General features: G+C 42.8%; 1 protein-coding gene across 1 annotated transcript; it reads right to left on the bottom strand.

Moving 5' to 3' along the window:
* Window positions 1-1,804: 1,804 nt before the first annotated feature.
* LOC103778413 (homeobox protein cut-like 1) lies at window positions 1,805-25,984 on the bottom strand (the record flags this gene model as incomplete). The annotated part of the gene is given in 12 exon segments (XM_008946000.1): window positions 1,805-1,861; window positions 2,563-2,728; window positions 4,172-4,418; window positions 4,420-4,984; window positions 7,175-7,276; window positions 8,654-8,719; window positions 9,682-10,353; window positions 11,429-11,525; window positions 12,549-12,597; window positions 17,533-17,591; window positions 23,040-23,228; window positions 25,880-25,984. Coding segments are annotated over 12 exon segments (2,374 nt in total), but the record flags the coding sequence as incomplete, so codon positions are not given.
* Window positions 25,985-26,607: the final 623 nt, after the last annotated feature.

The following is a 26,607-nucleotide window of genomic DNA, read 5'->3' as shown; positions in this document are numbered from 1 at the left end:
TATTACCTTCTCCAAACTGTTTGCTGCGCTTTTAATTACAGAACAGCTGCTAAGAAAAGAAAATCACCAAACTGCCCTTCCTCATTCAAAGCCCTCGGTTCCACTCTTTTGTTCTGTGCAGTGTCACAACCATCCTTATTCCCTTATGCAGAAAAAGGCACCAAGAACAGAGCGCCTTGTACAACAGTTTTATTTTTAACCGTCGGAAAGGAGGAAGAAAAGGGCACGAGCCCATTTTCTCATTTGGGAGTCTGCTTTAAGGGAGGAAGGAGGGCAATCATCAATAATACGATTTTATTAGCCGATAGGAACACACCACCTCACAAAACATTGGCTCAAGGGCAGGAACTGACAGCCGAGATTGGGAGTGTGGGAGGGGAGCAAAATATCACGGCAGCAAAACTCGGCTTCCCGAAGGAAACCACTCTCAGCACATGGATCCTCACGGGATCCGTCAGGTGCTCACGTCCTAACGCCACGGGCTTGTCTTTCAATCTTTGTAATTACACTTAGTCATAAATACTGTGATTAGCAATAACAATGCAGCCTTTTCCCAGCTCCTCTGATTTCAAATTCCTCCTAAAATGGCTACAATTAATTACTCATATTTTCCATGGTGTCTTAAGCATTTATAACTGTAACAGTTACTCTTGCACAGTATTGAAGCTACAAATAAAGTAGTCAGTGGCACCCTTTTAATGATCAGCAGTGTATAAAACATTGCAGGAAATTTCCATGTTTGCTAAATGCTTGGCTATGAGTAACAATAGCCCTATGATTGCAAACAATTTTTTCCCATTTTAGTTTTATTTCATGGCTTGTTTTTACCAGGGGCATTATTTTTTCTTTTATCTATTTATTTTCAACGGTTCTCCTTTAAGAAAAATGTGGACTGAATATCTTCATGGATTTAGTTCTAGCAAAATCTTTTAGAACGCTAAAGAGTCTCCCAGTAGAGAGTAAAAAGCAGTTTGGTGTGGATATTCAGAATAAACCCAGCAAGCTCGAGGAAAAAAGGGTGTTTCAGAATTGCAGAATTGTGGAAGACGAGCACAGCCCCTCCCTCTCTGTATCCTGAAATGCAGTAATTCTCCAACACAGGGCACTGTAAGTACACAGCAGGGCACAAGTATTTTTCTAGAGTACAAAACAGCCCGAGTGTTTTACGTCAGTTAAGGCTATCATTGGTAAAAAGTCTGTGTGGGTAGAGTTTGGTATCTAACAGCAGGAACACAGCTGTTCTGTTCCAGCCTCCTTCCTATACTGTGGCCATCTTATAAAACCTGTAGCAATTCACTTCTCTTTTGACATTCATCTTTGCTGCATCTGCTTTTTCGCAAACAGAAAGGGGAAGGAGAAAAAAACCCGAAGCTAGAAAAGGTGTAACGTGATCTTTTCCCCACCTTCAAATTAACAAAGCAGATTTTGTGCCAATGAAAGTGGCAAAAAAATATGCCAGTGAGTAAGGCAGCTGGGGTATGTAGATCACATTACAAACGAAAGGCTTGTTTTACAACCATTGTCACATGTCAAGTTGATAAGCTGAACTATGGTAAAAAAAAACCCTACAGAACCAATGATCTAAGATCAGACAGAGTCTCTTTATAGGCAGCTAAATGTGTGCTCCCTACATCTGCCATAGCAACGAGGAGAGAACGAGGAATTAACTGTGTTAATAAAAGAATTGAAGGGACTCCTGTATGATACAACAAAACACGAGAAACCTCTTGGCATCAAAGCAAAGGAAACGTTACAAAAGCACAGAGAATTATTTCAGAGCAAATCATTGAAACCAGCTGATTACCTGAGCTTGCACATCCCTGCTGTAGGGAATCCTGTAATGATGTCACAGAGTGAAGGACTAGATAAGAGAGGAGAGGAAAATCAGGGAACAATGAAAGGAGATGCCAAACCACAAACTAAACAGTAAGCAGGCTCAACAAATAGCAAACTGCTGATCTTGGCAAGGGCACGCTGCTCATTTAAGTCAGTGGCATTATAGGGGTACAAGCAAGGCCAGCTCTGGGCTGGCCTTTCTGTATCAATAGGTATTAGGATAAGAGAGAGCCACAATAAAAGCATAATTTCAACACAGCATTCCCCCTTTAAAGCTTATTTCTTCTAGTTCACCTCCTGAGAAAGCAATCAATACTCTCCTAGGGACAGTAAAACCCCATTACGCAACCCTAGAAAACAGTACACAAGACTTTTTCCAGCTCTTTGGCCAAAATTTTTCAAATTACATATCACATTATCCTGGTTTGGGACACATATTCATGCCTAGGTATTATCATCCCAATTAGGAACTCGATAACTGCTGCTTATCAGTTCCACGTGAAGGAGCACTGGGTGTGGAACCACCCCCAGCACGTCACCCGGGGCCTGGCTGGGCTGCCAGGGTGGGAGCTGCCACCTCAGCAACACCTGGACTAGCACCGGGTGCAGGCCTCACTTACTGCAAATTTAACTGAGAGACACAAAAAACAAACCAAAAGAAAAAAAAGAGCAAAAAAAATGATTTCCTCCTCCTCAACTCAAACAACATAGTGGAATTTTAATTACCTTGTCCTTGTTGCTGCCCTTGTGCAGGCAGGACACACTGTCCCAGCTCACCATTCAACCAGAGCTGCATACGAATAAATGGTTCTCGGCCTTTTTGGGTCAATTTACTCCATGGCTTTGGCCTGGAGAGCATGTCACTGACACTTCCTTGGGACAGCCCCAATACCTGAAGTGAAGCAACCAAGAATGGCACGTTAACACACTTGATGTGGAAGGGGGGTAATTTAAGTCACTTTGGTTTCCTTTACTGCTCTATCGCTCAAAACATTTTTATAAGGACAGTTACTAAATATGCAGATTGTCATCTGTAGGTACTCTGATGGAAATGCTCTTCTCCTGCCATGGTTTCCCTTTGGAATGTGGGGTTTCTCCTGCAGGAACAGAGCGACAGCACCAACAGCAGACGGGTGCTGCAAGATTTGCATGCTTTTCATATTTTGTGTCAAACAGTTTCCTCAGTTCTAGCAGGAAAAACACAGAGTCCAGGCACACACAGGCAGATAAAACAGTAAGTGACTGGCACGTATTTTGTTCTCAAACAAAAATAATTGGGACTTTTGAGACTAGGCCTATATTTGGTTGATTTTTTTTTTGGTATGAATTATAAAAATGTGTGTTTTCACCTGTAGCAGTGGCTGCTTCATGTAAGTAAATATTTAAGAATACAGTTGACTGCAGCAAAGGGGGAATTTCAGACAGGCAGAACGCAATTACTTGCCTGGAATTCAGCAGAGGTACAGGGGTTAAAAATCATACTTAATGAAAGCTGCCACGGAATCTTTAATGACCCCAAGAGGTCAGGCTTTTCATTTTACATCTTGGTGAAAAGGTAATAGTGCGATGCCAGCTCCTATTATACTATTATATTGATTCAATTCTTCATAGGAAGAAGAAATGCCAGACGTCCACCTCTCCTTACAGCCTGGGAAGTGTGTTCTGGCGGTTGGGGACCCTCCCGAAATCCCACGTGTTCAAGGCTTAGAGCCCACAACATGAGGACTTCAGAAAGCCTTATCATGCATCGTGTAGCTCCAATCAAACATTGCTTAAAAATGTCTCAAGGCACACCAAGGTACCAAGCACCAGGTATAAGGAATGACTGTGAATTCTTGACTTCAGACTAAAGAGAGGCAGGGGATTTTCCATGTGTTTGTTTAAACACCCTTGTGCACATTTCCAAATATTAAAAAAAACAAGGAAAAATGCTCTCGTGTCCATAATCTTCACTTCTAACAAATCTAAGACTCTCCAGTCATGACAACGGTATGACTCAAATATTCCATGAGTTCATTACATTAAGCATGAAATATTGAGTCTCTAACAATTAATTGCTTCAGCTTTCAGTGTTTCTCAACGCGAGGGCCCCGTTCCTAATTACAAGTGGCTGAAGCCAATCTTTGTACAGAAACCTATGCATTTCACAAAATAAAGGAAGACATATACTTTCCTTCGGGAGCTTAGTTTTAAAATACTTCACATATGGAGCAAAATCATTTCCCTGTGAGAGGGGTGGGGGGACGTCCCCCCCGCCCCGCCGAGCCCCGCCCGGCGTAAGGAGCACGACGCACGTTCACCACGCCAGTGCCACAGGAGAGAACCAGTTCTTTACCTTTTCCCCAAAGATCCTCTGGCAGATGCCATTCTTTGCTAGCTTTTCCTTGACCTGCCGAGTTAGCTCTATCGTGTCCACTTCCTGGTACATATAAATCTCATACTGCTCGGGTGTCAGTGGAGGAACGGAAGGTTTGGATGGCTTTGACAAGGACACGATAGGGGATGAAGGGAGAGGGCTATTTTGTGGCGTCTCACTGCGACTTGCCCCAGTCATGCTCAATTCAGAACTCTGGGAGTACGGAGTACTCTTTCCAATATTCTGAAGAAGATGGTCCTTGGAGCTGGCTACGATCTGGCCTAGTCTGATTGCTGACCTTTTCTTTTCCACCACTGGCTTCCTCAACTTTTATATCTTCGGGAAGAGCTGTATTTCTTCTCTCATGCTGCACAGTATTCCACCAATGGTCCTTCCAAACACCACCACGTCCCAACTCATTTTTAACATGCCTCAACATACCCTGGGCAGAATCACTTATTCCATGAAGCTCTAAAACAGGTGCCTCCTGAGGCTCCTTTTTGAGCCCAGAGAGGTTCTGCAATGCAGAGATACTGGAATCAGTGACAGATGAATGTTTCTTCAGGGATATGGCCAAAGGAGAATAGCTGGAAACCGAAGACATTGCAGGTGTAGATACTAGTTTGGGGGACAGGATAGAAATGTCAGCTTGAGATAAAGGTGGTGTTTTTAAGGCAGGTTCAAGAGCAGCCTGCTGTGCCTCCATTTCGCGCCGGGCTTGTTGCAGAATGGATCGAATAGCATCATCAGAATTGCCACTGCTAGATGCAGAAGGAGGCTGAGCCGGCTCAGCTATGAAAAACAACCAAAAGACTAAATGCAACACAGGAATATGCTTTATATTCAACACGTGCTACTGTAAACAGTTCCCTGTCAGAAAAAAGGCTGCAATATATTTCAGGATGGGAGGGAGGAGTTCTCACTAAGCAAACACTTGCATTTTTCAAGATAAGGTAAGATTTCCAAAGTTCTTCACTGGAAAATTTTTATAGTTGCCAAAGTGCTGGATATTTGCACACACAGACTCAACTGCACAAGTCTAGTTCTACTTGCATCTTTTCCACCACTGTAAAAATTTTCAAATAAATGCCTTTGAAAATCAAGCCTTCACCTCTTCCTCCCCCACCCCAATTGGTCAATAACATTTAATAGTTCGATTTACAAAGTTATTTAACCTTTCACTTCTATCTCCACAGACGAATCGTAGCACACGCTCAAAGCTGAGCACAGCTGCATTCACCTGGACAGACTATTAATACCCTCTCACAGTAGAAATAAACAGAGTCCTTTCACCTCCAAGAATGTAACACTCCAATTACAACAAAGCAAGAACTTTAGTAAAAGGCTTCATCATTCATTTGACACGGTAAATAATGCTCCTGCTTCCTGTTTTCTTGTCCCATGGTCCAAAGCACTGAACGACAGAGCTCTGCAGAAGCCAGGCTGACCCAGCTCTGCCCAGCCGAGGGCTCGCGCGGGGCCGCGGGCGCTCCCGCAGCGGTGGCAGCCCAGGGCAGCATCTCAGAGGTGAACCAGGCCCTGGGGGCTGTGCTGCACCAGTCAGGGGTGAGCAGGAACTGGAACGTGGGTGTACAATTATCTCTGCAGAGCCAGAAGGATTTGGCAATGGCATCTGTTTCCATTCAACTTAGAGGTCCCCAGTGCTTGAAAACCAGCTCCTCTGAAAGCTACTCTACAAAGGACAGGGAAAGTGAAGCACTAGATAGCAACAGGGAACCCCTATGCTGCAAGAAGTGGCCTGACAGTGAAATAAGATTTGAAGCACGCTGTGCATGACTGTAGTAACATTATGCCACATCTGAGTAATTTCTGAATTTGCCTTCCTAAATTCCTTCCTGTCAGACACTACACAATACATGAAAAGTTAAGAAACGTGAAAAGAGACAGTGGGACTATCTCTTCTGTTTTATCTACTTGTTTCACAGGGAGTTTTGAGGCTGAATTAATATCTGAAAGGCAGTCTGAGATTCTCAGACAAAAACATACTCCTGAACAACGTGTTTGCAGGGCAAACAGCCCACGTTTTTCTTTATGTAATCATTACTTGTATGAAGTCATATTATTTAAATCTTGTATTAACTAGTCTTTTATATTTTGCCACAAGATTAGCTTAGTTTTCACTTAAAAGACAACTATCCAAAATGGTAAATCAGTATTTACTTTAAAAATTGAAACAAAAGTATTGCACAGCACTTTCTATTTCAGCCTTAGCCCTTTAACAGTACTGGAAGCCCTGCTAAAGTTGGGTGGGCTATGAGGTAGGCAGCAATATGAATTACACGACAGCATACAATGAGAAATTAAACTTAGCTTGGGCTAAGAGGATAAAATAATGATGTTTTGGGGAAAGGAAATGCTTTTTGGATTTGCAAGTTGATTCACTGAATGCGTTCTGTAGCCAAAAATAAAGTCACATAAAAGTTACAACTGAGTTTGCCTACATTGTAGATTCAGTACACGATGTCCACAGTATGGTGGTAATACATGACTGGTAGTGGCTGGCCACATCGTGACCTTCACCCTGACACATCTATGCAGCTCCCTCTCCCATGAAGCTGTGTCCCTAGGGTATGAGTTAGGAGAGAAGAGAAAGCAGGAGCTGGTCCCTTTCCAAGGAGTGAAGTGGTAGAAGGAAGGGTGTAGTAGGTTTATCCTGCAGAGTGACTGCCTGCACCTCTGCAGTGGTGTGAAGAAGGCAGAGCTATGCACGTGGAAAAGGTCTTTAGAAATCTCAGTGTGGCTCCCCGGGGAGCAGGGAGAGTCCCTGCCAAGCTGTGACACGTGTAACCTTAACTTGGGATGTCTTATAGACAGAAACAACTCCACTAAACAATAATAAAAAGAGCTCTTCAAACCAACATTCAAGGTTTTAATAATATAATTAACTGACCAGAAAGCTCATGGTAATTGTTTTAATTAAATTCTGAAATAAAAGAAGTGAGAGACAAAATGAAAGCGTACCTGTTTTCTGTACTTGCAGCTCCCTTTTGGCTTGTTCAAGAATGGATTTGATGGCTTCATCAGAGCCAGTCTCTGTGGTTCGGATTCTTGTGGTTATATTACCTGTAGAGGAAAACAAAACTCATGACACTGGGCAAACTTTGATTTGTTTGGTTGTTTTTTTAATGCAAAGACAGACAGCATATACTGATATTCTACCAGCATGACCTGACGAAAGTTTACATAGGACCTTTACCAACATTTACAACATCAAGAACATACTTAACACAACAGAAAAACATCCTCCTTGTGCCCAAGCCTGCCTGCTACTGCACTGGGACAATGAGAACACTGACAGCATTGTCAGAAGAACTAGGTGCTCATATATTCCTTTTCCAGGGTAATATAGATACATCTATATTTTTTTTTCCTTTTTTTTTTTTTTTCTTCTTTTTCTTTTTGGAGGGGGAGAGGAGATAGAAGGGAAAAGAGCCAGAGGAAAGGAAGACAGGTAAAAACATAAGATCAGGAATCACCTTAAAAATAGCATCAGCTGCTAGGCAAAGTAGGATGAGCATACATTCAGCCCAAAATAAAATTAAAAAGTAACTAGACAAAAATAATTTTTAACTTCCTAGAGGTTAATACATTAAGAGAAACAGTCATTTAAACGCAGATACATTTGAAGTACTCTCCAGCTAAGAGCTATTACTTGGCTGTTTGGTTTTGTTTTGCTTTTTTAACCACTCAGGGGAAGAAAAGGAGGGAAAATCACGATTATGAAAGCTACTGCATTTAACTGCATTTTTCATTATGAGATTACAATTTTTAAGTGAGGTAGATACTTTCTGACTGGAGTAAAAATTACTACAGAATTTTGGGGTACTTGTGTTTGTTTTTCCTTCCTCCTCTTGTCTCACTAAAAGAAAAAGTCTGCAACCAATCTACAATGAAGAGAAATGTTTGCATTTCCTGTTCAGTGATAATTTATTGATCTGATGGTTGCTTATCTTCTTGTCGCTTCATACACCATACTGAAGTATCACACTAATTTAACAGTGTATTAAAGTGTGATTCTCAACATAAGCCCCAAGAGAAGAAAGAAGTAAATCTAGAGCAGAAGCAATAAGTGATTGATGTTGGATTATACATAATTGTGGAAGTTTCTCCCTCCAAAATGACAAAAATAGCAAAGAGAGCACTGTGATAGATGTGATGATTTTATAAAGCCACTTCTGTCACTGATCTCTTTTTATCTGCACACGCAGCGATGTTGGGAGGGGAAAAAGTATCCAAAGAGGGTTACGTTAGTACAGCAGCAGCAGAATTAGAAAAAGCAAAGTGTTCGTCTAACCCATGGTTTGTTTTATACTTACTGTCTGTTTTTCTATCAGATTCCAGGCCAGAATCAAACTGCACAGTTTTAAGGCAACACACAGCTAAAGCACACTCCACTTCCTAGGTATTGACTGCAAAGAAAAACACCTGCCTGTGACGTACCTTCAGACCCATTTCTTCGTTTCGGTACTTCCTGAAATAGTCTGTTCAGGTTCTGGCCTGGATTCTCTGTTGAAAAACAAGTTTGGTAAGAACAAAACAATCAGGGGATGGTTGCTCTGACATCATGGGCTGTGTGACATGAGAAGCTAGCAGCCTGTCTCTGCCCCCTCGGGCCGTGGGCTGAGCGCTGAGGAGCTGGCTACTTTGGAAGAAGCAAGGCTGGCTGATTTGTTAATAAAGATTACAGCTACGTTCGGAAAGAAGATTAGACAGATATAAATAAATGTCTAGAGATACCAAAAATGAAGAGGTTAAAGATGGGCAGATAATCCCCTCAAGTACAATCATCAAAAGGAAGAGCAGATTATAAATCTAACAGTGTGCGCCTTCAATTAAACAAAATCTAGGAAAATCCTGCCTGTCCTTTCCAATATTTCTCGACTATAAACAACTTACTTTTCAGTTTCTCTAAATGTAAATCTCAGTCTTTGCTGGAGATGAATCACAATGAAATGCATGTTATTTCTTAAAATCACTGCCTTAAATATGCAAAGCTGCAGTAAGTTAGGACTGGTTTTTCATCATTCACCTTATGCATCACCTATGTATTTTGTCAAAACACTTCGGAAAAAAAAATAACACAAGATGTAACAAAAGTCTGGTCTCAATAAACCTCAAATAAAAATTTTCAAGTATTTTTGAGGGCTGATACCCTTAGTACTACCAGCCCTTTTCACTCTGTGTTGAGCTCTGACACGGGCCTGTTGGGAAGGGAGGGATGGAGGTGTCCCTGCTGCTCGCTCCCGCTGACAAACACAAGTCAGCGGCTAAAAAAAGCATAAGCAAAGATACTAACCTGCTTGAGCGCTGAAAAGCAGAGCTAGAAAGCTGCACTCTCTGTGCCTGACACCTGATTTGGGTGACAACAGCAGCAGTGCACAAGCGGCCCCGTACAGGGAAACCTCCATATTTTAGCATTTGTGGCTCAGAGGAAGGCAGGGCAGGGCCCCCGGGCGGCGGGCGCTTACCTCTCTGTCTGCCCTGGATGCTGCGCAGAGCCAAGATGTTCTGCTCGTCCGAGAGGAACTGCTTCATCTTATGGAAGGGCTCCTTGCCTCTCACAGTCAGTTTATTCCATGGCTTTGGCCGGGCCAGTATCTCACTCACAGACCCTTGCGACAGTCCCAACACATAATGTCCAAATATCCGCTGTCCAATATTGTGCTTGATCAACTGCTCTTTCACCTGACGTGCAATTTCGGCTGTGTCTATCTCCTCGCCTTCGGAGACGCTCCCAGCACTTTCTGACTGGCTGGGAGACGGGGCCATGCCGTTTACATCCGGGCTTTGTTGTAATGGACTTTGGGAAGATATGGAGTTTGTGCTGTAAGGACCTGTTGAAAAAATCATGCTTGTGCTTCCTGCTTCCTGCATTGCCTTGGAGTAGAAGGACTGCATTAGCTGTCGCTGGAGGAGAGAGTTTAGTGCAAATTTTCCTGTGGAGGCCAGGGGTAAGCTGGGGCTCGCCAGGGATGAGCTGAAAAAGTCTTGACTTAAACCCGTTGGTGAGAACTGGTGTGTACCATTAGTATTGGAAGCCTGCTCCCCCGCGTTGCGGAGCAACTGAGAAGGAGGGGAGGCCGGCAAGGTTGCAGGACGCTGACTCTCAGGCTGGTCTTTCCCTTTTCTCCTGGCTGACCCTACAAGGAAGGTCAAACATAATGCATTATGGGGGATCAAAGAGGGAAAAACCAAGATAAAAAAATGCAAAGTTTGCCCCGCAAAGGGAAAAAGTGCAGATTTACAAGGGCCAATGAAGTGGCAGTGGGGATTTTGTTTTCAGTTTTGGTTTTGGTTTGTTTTAGTTTTTTTTTTTTTTTTTCCATAATTGAAATTTTAGTAAGCCAAACAAGGCCCCCAAAACAAACAACATGCATTTCATGTTTGCACCTTTCTTGTATGTTGCAGCCTGGAGAATCCCCCTTACAAACATTCACACTGGAACAATGACATGAAGTGCAGTTACACATTTAAAATAAATGCAGTTACAGACAGCAAGTCTCTTTGTTGTCTCTCATTCAAGACATTACTCATCGGACCTGACTGAACCCAAATGCAGCAAACATTTACATTTTGGAACAAACCAATTTGAATAAAGGAATCACCAGATCACTCAGTTAAAGTCATAAAACGCTTCAGAATTCAGTAATCCCAGGGCCAGTGGCAACTTTTAGCTTTCTTCCAGCTGCAAAAACCATAAGCATTCAAGTATCTGGAAATTCCATGACTTGCCATTTAAAAAATGTGCACACAAGATGTAAAAAGCCCACGTCAGGAGAGCTAAACGGCAAACACGCTTTGCTAAAAAGAAAGTATTTTGTTTTTCCAAGCTGACCTGCTGGTGGTGTATCTAAGTGTATCAGACAGGAAGATTATTGTGTTCTACATGCCAACATTTTGCGTAACATTGTGTGGGGGGAAAGAGACTTCTGGTGCCACGGATGAATTTGTTCCCAACACAGAAGACAGCCTCAAACGCTACCACTGCGTACAGCTGTATTGCCTCTCCTTCCTAACCTCTGCAGACTCCGAGGTCTCCAAGCTTTATTTTATTATCCAGTCTACAAAACTGCAGAAATCAAACGTTACTCAGTGTTCCTGTTGCCTCTTCATCTTTCTATCATGCATTAGCTCAGACACTCATCTCTCACTCAGCCCTCCCTCCCTTCACCAGACAGCCAATGAACCAGAAGAGCCAGGACGGTGTCCACCTACCGCTCAGGTCGCTGTTGGTGATCCGCAGCGTGGTGTTCTCCGACTGCACCGCGCGGTTCTTCTCCAGCAGCAGCACCTCCAGCGGCTTCGACGCATCCTAGAGAAAATCAAAGGGGGAGGTTTGTTTCTAAAAGCATTAAGAGTCTCACTCAGGCACTAAAAAGGATTCAGAAGAAGAAAACAAGTGCTCATCACTGCTCCGAATGCAGCTGGGGAATTCACCACGCGTATATTTGCAGGAGTCGCTCAGTGCTCCTGCATGAGCCACAGAAGAGATTCACTGTTTAATTTTCACTGTAAATCACCCATCAATTCTGCATGATTTTGAAATGTGTAACAGAACATTTTCTTAATCCTACTTATTTTAAAATGGTACAGGCACACTTTAATTTAAAAGCTATACACTTCTTTTAATCTGATTAAATACGAGTTCAGATATTATTTCTTCTAGGTCAACAGACCCAAGTTAAGCAGTTCCTTGAAATGCTGTGCTTCAGCATAAACAGTTTGTTCAAAAATACCATCAGTCACAGAAACCTGCCATTTGCCTTCCACTAAAGAGCCAACCCTTGATCATTATCAAAAAACATATGGAAAATTAATCCTAGTATATTGATATTCAGTTCAGATTTCAGAAGCAGGAATTTAATTCATAAACTTTAAACTTAAGAAAGATAAATTCTCTGGAATAGCAGAGCTTTCTCCTGCTTTCTCAGTACTCAAAGGGTTGTTTTCTTTTGTGAAGATTATTTTCAAGGCTAACAAAGACTTAAAAATGCCAAAATCCTTGCGCAGGGTACATTCAGTACAAGAAACAGGCAGATCTCGGTGTAGCCGCACACCAGCCTTAGTATCTTTAAGATTCACAACATCATGGTTATCCAATCCAGCACAGCTCAAACGTCATTCTTTGTCCTTGACCACTTAAAAGAAATTAATACAGAAAAAATGTTCAATTCAGCTTTTTACATAAGAAAACAGCAGGAAGACAACGATCAACCCCTATGTCCCAACACCACCAGGAAGCCGGCCACGCCAACGCCAATGAATTGCAAGACAAAATCCTTACTAATGAACTGGACTGCTGAAGTAAGTAAGAAAGCAAAGGTAGGTTCAGTACCTGCGCCCCAGAGCTTTCGGATGGTGCAAACTCCATGGATTTCAATATACTGTGGAAGGCAGAAAAAAAATTATTTTCTATTTCTTCTTTTCATAACGACTCCACTAATGAGCATTAACATTATCATTTCCTACTCTCCAGCAACACCACAAGTGATAACGACTTCCCTTGCAGTAACACAGTCTCATAATGAATACAGAATAACTGTTCAAACTAGTTATTGGATAAGAAAATTTTCTCAAGCGTCATCTAAATCATTCCATATGCAATCCCACCAGGCCAGTTTACAGCGTAAATTTAAAGGTTAATAAGGATATAACATTTTAAGCTGTCAGAAGCGATATAAATTTATCTGTGAAGCTTGAAGGGAACGGAAAAGTTGTAGCAAAGCAACAGAACAGGGGAATCACCACCACAGTCACAGTACTTTATATAATATACAGCAGCTCACACAGCAAGGCAAATATGCACAAATAATCTTCCCGACCAAGACACTACAGGCTAAAAGGCAGTTCTTCATTTTAATAACCTCCTAGTTCTGTGGCAAAGGGAAGACAAAATGGTACAATATTTCTTGAGAAATATGAAAGATCCAAATATTTATAAGTACATTAAGAGAAGAATCTGATAGTCTCATTGTCAATATTTTATATAAATACTGAGCAGTCAAAGAATCTCTCCCTGCAAAGTCTTGCAGTCAGAGTTGTGTCGTCTGGCAAACGAGACTCTTACAGGCATACAAACTTATTACTGTGCTTTGTCCTATAAATTGTTTTTAAACAGGCCTGCTGCAGGCAGGACGTTAACTTCCTCAGACTGCAGCAATAAATGATTTCAGCTTCTCATTGTACAAAGATGACATTCATTTGTTGAAGAAAAATATATAAATAGATAGAGAGAGCGTTTATACAGCATCTTTCATGTATAAAGCACCAGGAACTTTGTGAGGCAGGGAGAATATGTTTAACTGTGTATTAAATGTGGAAACTGAGTCAAAAAAGGCAGAAGGACAGTATGTAAGTATGTAAGGACTTGTTCTAGATGCCACTTGGAGTCAGCCAGGCACCCGGCACTGCCTAACTGGACCACGTGGAATCCAGCCCCTCTGTGCATCTGTCAGTGTGTTCATCCAGGATGAGATGGCCATTACGTGGCACTCTGGAGATGAGTGGTCTCAGTGAGTCATTCCAGATCACTCAAACTTATAGCAAATCCAAGAAACGGGAGCCACACCGAGACAGAAACCTCACACACTGTGCATCTGTGTGTCCTCACTGCACAGCGTTCATTCTGACAGGCACTCCTACAAATGTAATCATTAATAAAACTCACAAAATTCTGGCCACCAGTTTCATCCTACAGCATCACTGGATGGCACCTCCTGCCATCAGAAATTGTTGCAGAGAACAGCGATCATCCAAGGCACAAGCATGTAAAGAAATGCTGCCAAGACTCTGCTTTCTGTGGGCACAACAGCTCAGCCATGTACAGAAGTGGCTCTTTTCTGCTACCAACTGAATCCTGCCAGGCCAGGAGAGAGGCTGGGCATGAATGGCTCCAGTTCTTAGAGATCCTGATATCATACTGACATCACAGGCACATTTACTCAGGTTGCTAATCACTGCTGGAAGCAAGTGCTTCTTGGGACACCTCTTCAGAGGCACAGCTCTGCCTGCCAGGGCTCCAAGGTGCTGGGGGAGGTCAATATACAGAGACTCATCTAGGAAAACCCCAGCCACTGCCAGGTAACTGTTTTCATCCTCCCACAGATTCTGCAGGGACTGGCCTATGAAAGGACAGCAAGTAATAATGTATGTTCTCATGATGGTTAAATAAGGACCCACCTGAATTAAAAAAAAATCCCAATTTGTAACAGCAATCTGTCACGTGCAGAGTTCCTGTGGCAGATCACAGGCGCTCTCCCATTTCAGTGCAGAGCAGCACACGCTGGCGACGCAGGTCTCCCAGGAACCCCACTTACCACGCTTTGGTTTGCCACGTGGAGCAGTCCTGGAGCATACCAACCACGTTCCTTCTGGATGAGACCAAACCAAAAGAAGCTGCCTGCTGTCGGAGGAGCGGGCGTGACAGGCTCTGACCCTGCTGCCTACAGAACCAGACTGAGACCAGCCCGAAGTGCAGCGCAGCCTGAGTGTCGTTGGTGTGTGCAGCAAGCTCTCGGCACCACAAGTGTGGCTCTAAAGCCCTGCTCCTGCTGTGCCCTCTGCTTGCACAGCCTGCCCTACTGATGCTTTTTGGTTCTGAGTACCTGCTGCCAGCTGGGTCCTTCAGAAAGGACCCTGAACCTTGCAGCAGCTGCATGTTTCAGCAAGCTTGGAGCAGGCATGCATATTCAAACCTCAGCTGGAAACTTACTGACCTCTGCCTACTGAAAAGTGGTTTCTTTGCTACCTGAAATAGCCTTCTGGCAATTTCACAGGTAATTTCCTATACACTTGGAATCTGAAACACACTAAACCCCACACTGATGGTATCTCCAATTGCCCTTGGAGGGGTATTCACTACAGCAGGTACATTTTTTAAAAAAATGTTACGAAGTTAAATATGTCAAAAGTGACCCTCCAAACGTGTCACAAAAGAGACATTCTCCTCAGGAATATGAGGAAGTGAAATGTTTCCTCTTTGGATTCCAGGAATATCTTTGCCCATGAGATCTCCACTCAATCTGCTGCCCAAGATCAGTTACCTGCTTTTTAAAGGAATGATCTCGTGACTTGAATCTGCACATCTGAGATGACTTGAAAGATCTCACTCTAAAGCAAAGTGTGCATTGGGACAGCTCGACTGGCTGCTCGTATGATCCCAGCTGCAAAGGCAGGAGGGTAGTGCTGTCATATTACTCAAGAGGGAACTGAAAGGACACACAGAGCTCTCAGATCTCAAAGAGAGGTTTCAAAGCCACTTGGCATAAAAGCCAATGCAGAAAGCAAGGAATCCTCCTGTCCCAGATCTTGACAGGGACCCAGTTAAGGTCCTCCAAGGTTAAAAGTTGGCTGATCTTGAGACTCCCTCAGCCTAGAATGCCTCTAACATCCTTGAGAGGATTAAGGAAAATACATCAGTGTCAAAACAACTGAGAAGTTTATTCCCTTTCTTGTTTACTGACAAGGTATCTTTTTTCTTGGTGTGTAAGCATGCTATCAGCAGTTCATTTTTGTCAGTGTTTCAGGGAACAAAGGCAAGCACAGCAGGATTCAGTAGGAGGGATACCAGGTGTTCAGCAACAGACTTTTCATAGTTTCACTTCAGGTCAGACTGCCACGCTCAGGTGATGCACGTTTAGATTCTGGCACGTCTTTTGGAGCAGATGGGAGCAAAGAGGGTGATGCCAGTGAGCTGCTGCGATGATGCAGCACTGCAAACACCTTCAGTGTTCTCACAGAGGGTCTCAGTTCCCTGCATAATCCAGCAGGACAGTGAATGGGCTTCAGGTCACCTACAAGCTGTCTGGCTGCCCCTCCAAAGCCAGCCCTCACAGATAAAAAAATGTTACCCACAAATTAAGGGATATAAAAGCTGTAACACAGCCAGGAGAACAGAGATAATTTACTGGTAACCAACAAGGGCCACTTCCAGAAGTTCTCCCCTCTATTTCACTGCAGGCTCATCTTGAAATAACAGGAACAGGCAGAAGCATCACATGAAGACTCCTGTGTCATGGCTTCTGCTGGACCTCTCATCTGCCTTCCCATCCCTACGCTCATGTAAGTCAGGGTTGTAAAAGAGAAGGGAAAATCCCAAACCAAAAGAGGCATTACTGCCAGGAATGCAGGGATCTAAATGAATTTTGTTTCTGAAGTGAAGGCATTAAACCAGGCAGGATTTAGAACTTTGCTGTTTTGGCACATTCACATTTAGTAACTCACACAGCAAACTGGAAGGTTGTGGCCTAATTTCCATTCACTACTTTACACAGGAGGGCAGAAACCAGCTGCAATCTGAAGCAGTTTCTTGAACTCAGGAGAGGACGTGGACATAGTTCCCCATATCACCAAAGCCATGACACTTTTCTGAGACCAGTTAGCATTCAGGTGTAATGCCCAGGTACTGGTCAACTCATTTCACTTGATGAAGCCATGAACCCACATGAGGGTGTGCTGCAGCTGGCAGTGAAGCCAGACCACAGCCAGCGTGGCTGGAGCACAATGGCAGCAGGGGCTGGGCACTCAGTGGGTGTGCAAAGCCCAGCCTGCTCTCCATATTCTCCAGGGACGTGTACACAGAAGCACATGACTCCCAGCCTCATCTGAAATACCTCATTAAACAAGGTAACGTTCTCTCAGTCTTCTTAAAATACACACAAAAATGCCACAATGATGAAAGAGGAGATGGAGTTTCTTGCAGTTATTTAAACCTTGACACTAAACATATTTCCAGTCAGAAAACTTTTCTTCTGAACCTGACAGCTTATCTTGTTATAGTTTAAAATGAGGTTCTTTTAAGTCTCTTAAAAAAAAACCCTTGAAATAGGAAGAGGCTGTTTGTGGCTTTAGTCTGAAACCACAATATATTAGCAAAAATATACAGTGGAACAAGCACAGCATTAAAATGGTAAGTGCTGAACACTGGCTGGCAAAAGCACACAAAAGGTATTATGGCCAAAGGCCCTGCATTAAATTCTTGCTCCACATCACATTCAGCTGTTGGCTGGGGATTTTTAAAGAGTGGTCTGCCTAAAATACCACAGATTTTCAAGCTTTTTACCCTTGTGGAAGACAGTTTCATCGCCTCTTCTTCATGGGCACTTGTACTATTTGCTATATACTCTGCTGCAATAGAAAGGGGTAGTCTCAGATACAGAAGTCACACTTGTTCTGGATGCAACTTCTGCCAATACTCCCGATTTCCCCATCTTTGTGGTTTTGACTGAATTCTTTATTGTTCCAAGAACACAGATTTGTGGCTTCATTTAACAAGCATCGTTAGAGTTTGTGAAAAAATTATGTAGGCATTTAACACTTACTTTAATTCTTTCTTAACCTCTTCATAATCAGCCTGTCCTTTGAGTTTTTCTTCCAGTTGCTTTAAAAGAAAGAACACAGATTTAATTATTTAGCTTTTTTTTTCTGCAGGCATTCAAATTCATCTTTAAATTATTCCATATATACAGCAGCTCACAAGTGAGGGTTAATGACTCATACTTAATTTACATATATTAGAAAACAAACTATAACCAATTCAATGTAAACACAATTATACCTCAGTCTTCCTTTGTTTGCAGGGTGCCAAGCATTACAGAATTCAGCAGGTCCCAATCTGGCCGTTTGCAATGTCACCATCATGTGTTCAATAAAGACATTAGGGCATCAGGTATTAAAAATGGGACAGCTGAAGGGTTTTTTTGTGAAACTGATAAATTGAGTAAACAAGCAGGATGCTTTGGCACACACTGCATCCTTAATGTGACAGTTTCTGATAACCTTACCCACATGAAGAAATAAAAAGCCTGAAGAAGCTGTTGTTGGCTAGCATGCCTTAGGCCTGGGAGACTTCTCCAGTGCCTCGTGCCCGAACGGAACAGCTGCACCAAGGCATTTACAAGCATTACTTATTGCAATAACTAATATGATTACACACTGGAGATGAAGCACTGAGAGCAACCCAGCAGGTCTTTGTGCTCAGGTCTACCTGACCTGGGGCAGTCTCAGTGGCTTCTCTGTGGTGTGCAGGTGCCACAAATGTTGCAGCAAACCTCCTGGCCCAATCCGTAACGCAGTGCCACACACTGGGACCTTGCCCAGGAGCCCCTGCTCCCAGCAACAGTGCTCATGCTTCAGGAGGCCTAAAACATAGTGACACAGAACTGACTGCAGAAGACACATGAATTTCCCACTAATTATTTCTTTGCTTAGTGCAGGTGCACCTGATGTAAGCAAAGAAAGGACAGGACTCACTGGCCTGAAGCTTCCATGGGTAAGTTCAGAGTAGCTCTGCTTCACTTGATTTTTGGTGTTAAAATGGGCACAGAATCCCAAAGGTCACAAGAAACACAACATGAGGATATATTACCCTCAAAGACAGAGCAGCTACATTGAAAAGGAAGGTAATATAAGACATGGAAAAGTTGGGCTTTATGTCCAGGAACAGCTGCCTGCAGTGGAGAAGTGAATTGGGGAAGATCCTACACCCACTCCTGGGCTGCTTCTTGAAAGCAGGAGGAAGGCAGGGAAGATCTATGGGGAGCTTGGATAAGTTTAGCAAATTTGTTTATAATGCAGCCCCATAAAGCTCTGCACCAGCACAGTTATGGGTGTATGAACAGCAGCTCTGGGACAGGGGACAACTAGAAGTGGGAACCTCTTAACCATGCTGTCCTCTCAAGTGAGTCGGTGTGTAGGTACCACCCATCTCAAAGCTATCCAATGGGTTCAAGCAGCAACCCCAAACACTGTGTGATAACACAGCACCCCCAGAGACACGAGCCCATCATCTGAGACTTCTCAACAACTTAAATGAGGGTACCTCAGATGACAGCAGCAGCACGGTGGGGCTTTGTTGGACTTCCAGCTACTTTGCCACCTTTTAAGGGATTTCCTATTGTGCCCTTTCCAGCTTATGCATCCCTGACACTTCTGCCTTGCCGTTCACACGTATTAAAAAGCAGCCACAAAGTGGAGGGCCACGTTATCAATACAGAGCCCTCTGACATTTCTGTTCTTGCTTTTTGATACCATAATCCACAGTCCTCAGGCACTGCTGACAAGAGGCATCTCCCAGCAGTAAGACATGGGCTCTGCTCTGGCACCTGCTCAGCCAACAGCTCTTACTGGGTCACCTCCACTGGTTGTTGCAGGAAAGCAGAAGGTCTTGTTAGTGTGGAATTTGCACTCCATGGGACACTGATGAAATGAGCTGCCTCCTAAAAGGTCTCATGTCCTGGCATCCTTAGCCACCAGTAACTGGTACAGGCATTTGGATTGTGTTAAAAAGAAAAAAAACACATGCCTGTTACAGTTAAACCATTTTTTTTTTCACCTGGAATAATTACAGAGCAAGTTCTAGTCATTTCTTCTGACGTCCATTGCCTCACCAAACTCCAGTTACTAACTGGAACTAGAGGGACCATTGGCTTTGCTTTATACAGCAGACACAGGGCTCCAAGTGTTTTGGTCTTGATAAAAAACCCTGTGCTGGTACAGCTAGGAAAATCCTACAAATATTCAAGATGTTAGAGGATTTGATAACCTCCAACATGTGCTGAAACCTCATTCTGCAAATGTACAATGTCATCCCAGGACCCAAGGTGTCACTCCAGTCTTCTGAAGCTCATGGAGGGCCAGCTCCAACATGTCACAGGTTCATGCAGCTCTTCAAGCTACAGCTCCATGCTGAGCAGAAGAGTTCCATTAACAAGGAACCCAGCTAGACTTTAATGCAACAGATCAGGCTCAGTGAGACTGGAGAGGGATCTTTAAATGGAACCGGTGAGCTCGAGTGCCCTCAGTACTGGGGAGGAGACTCAGCAGCATGACTGACAGCTTTAAAACTCGATGCAGGCAATGGGAAGACCTCGCTGAACAACACATGACAAACAACATCCTGGTGAGTTACTTATGCAAAGATATGCTACAAAAAAAGCCTTCTGTAGAAACAGCTATAAAATACAGAGCTATTGATTCCAATTTTAATGCAATCTGTATTAAATGTAATTCTGTGTAGGGATATGCTATACCCTGAAAGTATTTCTGGAAATTTTAGGTAAAAAAAAAAACCAAGATGTGGACAGAATGAAGCTGTTTTGGACTCTCAGGCACTCGTATGCTCTTACAGCAGTAAGGCAACCAGCAATACTTTACTTTGAATTGTATAAAACCCCACATACATCCATCACTCCCAAGTACCTAATACAGAGATTGTTGCCATGGAAAACCTGCACCTAAATGTACACTTTACTAAACAATATAAACTAACAACTGAGAAGGCAGTGCCTGTATATAAGCAGACCATTTAGGCACTTGGCATCTTCCCAGTCAATGACTGTTTTAAAATGTATTAGTATGGTAATTGTCTCAAGGAACCTTGTAAAATGCACAGAACATGGTATAACAAAGGTTCAAGCTGTGAGACAATCTGGAGGAACTAATATCTTGCACTAAATATCAACGTGGTTAATTCAGACAAAATATATGCTCTCTCTCTCTGTGTCCAACACACAGAAATGCAGGGAGCCAGAGGACAGGAGGACAGGACTGGTGCCATTTCTGCATACTAGGTTTGCAAATATTCAATGTTAAGGAACCATCTTGTATTGGTTGTATGAATGAACCCAAATTGGGTCCTCTTCTGTTATTTAAAAAAACCTAAATTGTTACTATGGTGTCAACTAAAGTGTCTTGGGTAAATAGCATGGGCTGCATTAAGGGGCTTAAACCATTTTAAAAATGCATTAGACTGATGTCATAGTTTAGAGTGATAAACTGGAAAGCCAGTGTTTAATTAACACAGGTTATTTGATACATCTCTTTGCTAACTAGCCCTGCTGTATTTTTAACTGGGGAGCTGGGAAACTCACTCCCAGCAACAAAGGGTTAATATAATTACAGCTGGAAAATTCTTGTTACTAGAGGACATGTTTTGATTATTAGATCAGATGAAGATAAAGAAGCAATAATTTTGAAAGTATTTCTGCATTGTTTCATTAAGTCATAGAGTATTAAAGAATTCCCCCAAGATATGGTCTGAGAACATTGCTTTAATTTGTGAAACTGGGATTCATTTTTTGTGGAGGCAACCAACACAGCCAGTTATTTTAGAAGCAATTCCTCTGTAATCAAACATAAGATCAACACATCACCACTGAGATTTGGTTCTCTGTACCACAGATCTCAGACACAGGTTTTCCCAGGTAAAAGTAGGTATTTTGAAACATTTTTGTAGTGCGACAAATGAGGTTGAAGAGGGCTGAAATGACTACAACTTTATCAGCAGTCACTGCCTCAGACACCCTCCACAGGAACCTAAGCACAGAGCATTAGGCAGCAAGCCTCTGAGAAAATGGAGGGAGATTACCAAAATGAAAATCAAAGACTTGCTCTGTCATTTCTGTGATCCTATTCCCTTTGAAGTTAATGGTTAAACTAATACTGACCTCACCAGGAACATGCTTTATTCCACGAAAATCTGTCAAGTGCAAGGACTCAAGATATTTTCTATCAGGCTTTATGAAAAAAAGAAAAAAACCCTCCGTAACATGAGTGCAGGCAGCAAAACGTGTCCCTCAGAAGCAGGCCAGCTCCCTCCTCCCTCCCTCAGAGGGGTGCCCACACAGGGACAGATGGGCAGAGACCAATACTGTCAACAGAGGAACCTAAAACGTTTCCTTTGCTTTACTGAATTTTCAGAGGAATTCTTCAAGGCTGTATTAAAACATGCAGAAAGCATTTGAATGCAACACTTTGGCTTTCATCCCTAACAGCCATTTCTCCACATAAATGATGCTACACCAGAGCAAAACTAGCAACACCTAAAAAAATGTTAGAACAATTTATAAGAGTTTCAATTGAACATTAAATCATTCTGATAAAGGAAAGCTACCCATGCCACAGTCAGGGCTAAGTGGGTACTACCAGCCTCCTGCTTTCAAAAAACCTCAGACTGTAAAGCCTGCAAAACTATGAAGTCTTTAATGGAATAGATAAATTTATCCTGTTTACACTTTGAATCTCATAGACGGTGGAACAATGGAAGAGATGGGAGTTACAGGAAACTGATTCATAACCCATGTCAGGAAACATTTCTCATGCTCCCTGCTGGATCAGGACTGTGTGGGCTAGTGCACAAAGAAAGTGAAGCTGCTGAAGCAAAAGGTGAAAGGGTCACTCACAAAACTGTTAGATGTTTCTTCTGGGTTTAGTGCAGCGCCACTAGTATACAACTGAGTACAGGACTGGACTGCTAATTACAAATGCAAATTACTGTGCAGCAAATATAAAGTTAAAAAATAATTAAATGGTTATTGAGGCTAAAAAGCCTTCTCTGTGTCTTGATTTTACTTGGTTTTATGCTCTGAATGACATACTTCCCTTTTCCAGTGGAGGGGCTAGCAGCTAAGTTCAAAGATAGACCAGAGCACAATAAACATTCCTGGCAAATCTGCAATACCCATCACTGGAATGGGAATCTGAAGTTTTTAAACCTACTAAAGATTTTGGGTGACTTTTCAGTTCAGCTATTTCACTACATATCCATGGTAAATATATGTTGAGTTTTGTTGATAGTTTTAATTCTAAAGGTAGCCACGTCCCGCAAAAACAAATTTCAAAGCAATGAGAATGAGGTAAATTAATTTTCAATACAACTGTGACTGCTTAGAATAAAATGTCACAGAAACCAGAATCCAGCAGCATCCTGAAGAAGTCAATGGCTTTTACAGCACCCCTCAGAACCACAGAAAACTCACACCAGCAAACCCCAGCACCGGCACGTCCGCTCAAGCCTGCGGAAGCTGCCGAGCAGGGGACTGAGCCTTACTTTCAGTGTGCTGTTCTTGGCGGTCAGCTGCTGCTCCAGCTGGGAGATCTGGCTGCTGGAGTTCTCCCGCAGCTTGCTGAGGCTGCCCTGGAGTCTCTGCACATCTTCGACGAGCTGGGCGATTTCTCGCTCCTTCGCAGCCAGCTCCACTTCCAAGCTGGACCGTGTCAGCACCTCGATGGCCTGCTCCTGGGGTGGGAAACAGCATCAGGACACGGCATCAAAAAAGGCAACAAGCCTGAACTCAGGGCAGTTAGGAAAGGACCAACCATGGCAGCGGGTAGCATGATATTATTTAACAGAAATAATTTATAAATCTGGGTCTCCCGTGTTTTCCAGGACAGCTCTCTGGAAAAACAGGGATAATGGAGAGAATAAATTTCCCTGTTTCATAAGTGCACTGGGAAGATGCAGCCATGAAAGTCAAAGGATTCTATTTAGATCTATTTATTATTAATAGTCCAAATGCTTTGACAACTATGAAAATCTGTGCTTACAAAATACTAATCAGATAAAATTTTCTGAAGTAATGGAGCAGAATTTCTTAATCAGGAATGGCAGAGTTATGTGCCTTTGGCTCTTCATATGCGTGCTGCATGTTTCAGGCAAAACTGTACAAAATTGCCCCAAACTGCTACTTCCAATGAACTTGCTCCTTGCATGAAAATTACTCCCTGTTAACATCGTTGCTAACAACTAAAACCTCTCCTCCATGAGGATGAAGACAGATGTGACAGCTCTAAGACAAGGCCATTCTCCCTTTGGTCTCCACTTTCAGAAATTCCCTTTCCTAAATCTGGGTCTTTCTTCTTCCAGTTTCCCATTGCTGCATAATCTGTCCTCAAGTCTGAAACTTCCTTACTAGACTGACTTCCCAGCAGCAGAAGAAATAAGACAGTAAGACAAGAAATAAGAGAGGACAGAGAAGTTAAGAAGGTAGATCTGTTCAGAGAAGGTAACACAGACTAATTGTACCATCTCCTTTGTCCTTCTGTGTTAAGAGATCAGCAGGACTGGAGAGCTCTGGATCTCTCTTCCACAAAGACCACAAGCAAAACCTTGAGCAGATCTGGGGAGCACGAGGCAGCCCAATAATCACCGCACGTTCCACTGAAGAGTCTAAACCATGTCTCAAAAGGGTTAATAGCTGTTCCTCAAAACACCAGTGAAGTGGGAAGGAATCCATTTACCAAGAGACACCGACCACGAGCATCACACCACAGCTCCTCCAGAGAAAGAGAGGGAAATTCAACCCACTGCTGCTGCCACCCAAGCACCTCCCTTGCGATTCACGATGACATTGCTGCAGATTGAAATATACTCCACCCCCTCTTTTCTGGAAAATACAGGCATAATAAAATACCTTCTCCAGATCTTCTAAACACTTTGCTTGATTCTCAGTGACTGCACACCACTGTATCTCACAGAAAGCTACACGCAGGAACAGCAGTTAACAACGCTCTCCTATTACACTGAATTGCACTTTTAACTTGAAAAACCTCTAATTTGCTTGCATGAAACATCAGAAGTTGTATAATAATCTGCTGCTTGTGCCTATTGAGACTAGAATGTAGAGTCTGAAATAAGATAGATAATGATCATTTTCATCCTGCAGTAGTTGTCATATTAAATATAAATGAAGTGCAGAAGTACTATTAAATACAAGAAAGACCTAATGTTAAAATAATGATAAGACTAGGACAGGAGATAGGAGAGGCAGGTAATTCAGAGTTACAAGTGATATTCAGCCTTATTATTTTTTTTTTGGTTTGCAGCCTGCTTGTCTGTCTTTTGACTTCTCTGAGAAAATACTGGGTGGTACTAGCAGATGACCAAACAGACCTGAAGGACTTATGGTTTGTTACTCATTCTCTGCAGATGTATTTTAAAGGCAACCACGTGTCCCTCCGACAGCAGCATCGAGCACGTATATGGCTTGCAAGAAAAATGCAATAGAAGGAGAGTGATTTCTTTTGTTTGTTAAATCTGCTGCTCAGAAGTAGACTAGATTTCACTTAATTGCATATTTACATTTAAATACTCCTATTTCTCTTTTGGCAAGCAAAAACTAAAATAATCTGTCTGCTCATCTGTGATACCTGTTAGCCCAGGACCAGCTGGTGTCCTGCAACATCACTGTGCCCACAAGGTCCCATCAGCAGAGTTGGTGCTGCCAACCTCCCCAAACCACAGTGCTCGCTGTATTTAGGGACATGTGCCAGCAAGCAGCCAAGCCTTGGGGAGTACAGGGTATCTTCTCAATTTTATAAGCTTCTTTTATTTGATTTATAGGTGTAATTGTCAGTTCAGACATATTCAGTGGAAACTGGGCTGATACTGAATTGATCTGTAGTTCCTCCAACAGCCTGTACACTCAGAACAGCAAGTCCCAGGAAGGGGCAGGCAGCAGGTCCTTGCTCATGCAACCAGCTCTGGGCAAAGCTGGTGCCCTGTCTGAAGATCCTGGACTCTGCCATGCCCCCAGCAGGCACGGGCCACCAAGGCACTCTCTGTGACACTGCACTGGTGCCTTTAGTTTTCCTCTGCTGACGCTCTTACTGAAGTAAAATAATTTCTGAGTTGCTGCTACCCCCCTGGACTGGCAGCTGTGGACAGCTCTGGATCACCACGGTCAGAGTGACCTCTGTCCTTCCCGTGGTCTTCTGCAGCAACCAGCCCCCTCAGGAGTTTAACCAAACCACAATCCCAAAGGAACACAATTCCATTTCAGTGAAAATATTACTCCAAACAGATACTTTCATAGCTGCGAGCATAAATTGAAAGAGCTGTACTGCAGGAACATCAGAAACCTGTAAGAGTCAGTAAATATTTTCTCTCACCACATCAGGTGCCTTCTGGATCTGTGTAGCAAGTTGGAGAGATTTGTTAGCTGATGAGAGTTGCTCCCTTAAGGTCTCTGCCTCTCTCTGAGCCACCTCTGCCCTCTGAAGGAAATGAAAAGGGGTGAAAAGAGAAAGTACATTCAGTTTAACAACTGACAATTATTACAAGAACATTCATCAATTCATGCCTGACTGAATATAATTGATTTTCCTAAACACTCAACCTAATAAATGTTAGAAAAAAACATAGAATGTGATGGATTTTTATTTTAAACAGTACAAGGAAGAAATAATTGAGCGATTATGACAGTAATTTAACGCTAGGAGCAAGGAATCCCCTGCTGATACTAATGCTGCGGCCCACTGAATTTCCCAGACTGAATAAATACAAGTGGAAATGGAGTCTTTTTATTCAATTTCTTTCTATTCTCATAGACCAAGCAGATTTTATTGCAAGGTTCCTCGTGGGAATAATTCTCACGGGTAAATGCTGAATTAAAAGATATTCTGACCATTCTCTCTAACACACATACAATGTTGTGGGCTGTCTTTCTTCAGTAATTACTTCCCAAAACATGAATTGTTAGATTCTGTTCTTTCAGCAGGTCTATTTATTCAACGATATTTAACCCTAAACTGACGATTTTGCACAGATCAGTTACTGGCTGCTGGGGATTTACACAATATCTGATAAGCCTGTGACTTGGCTACCAGACAAAATTCCC

This window comes from Merops nubicus, unplaced genomic scaffold (genome assembly GCF_000691845.1).
Source record: "Merops nubicus isolate BGI_N331 unplaced genomic scaffold, ASM69184v1 scaffold13788, whole genome shotgun sequence".
Classification (NCBI taxonomy): domain Eukaryota; kingdom Metazoa; phylum Chordata; class Aves; order Coraciiformes; family Meropidae; genus Merops; species Merops nubicus.
Note: the sequence above shows the minus strand (reverse complement) of the source record. Positions and strands in the feature narration are given on the sequence as shown.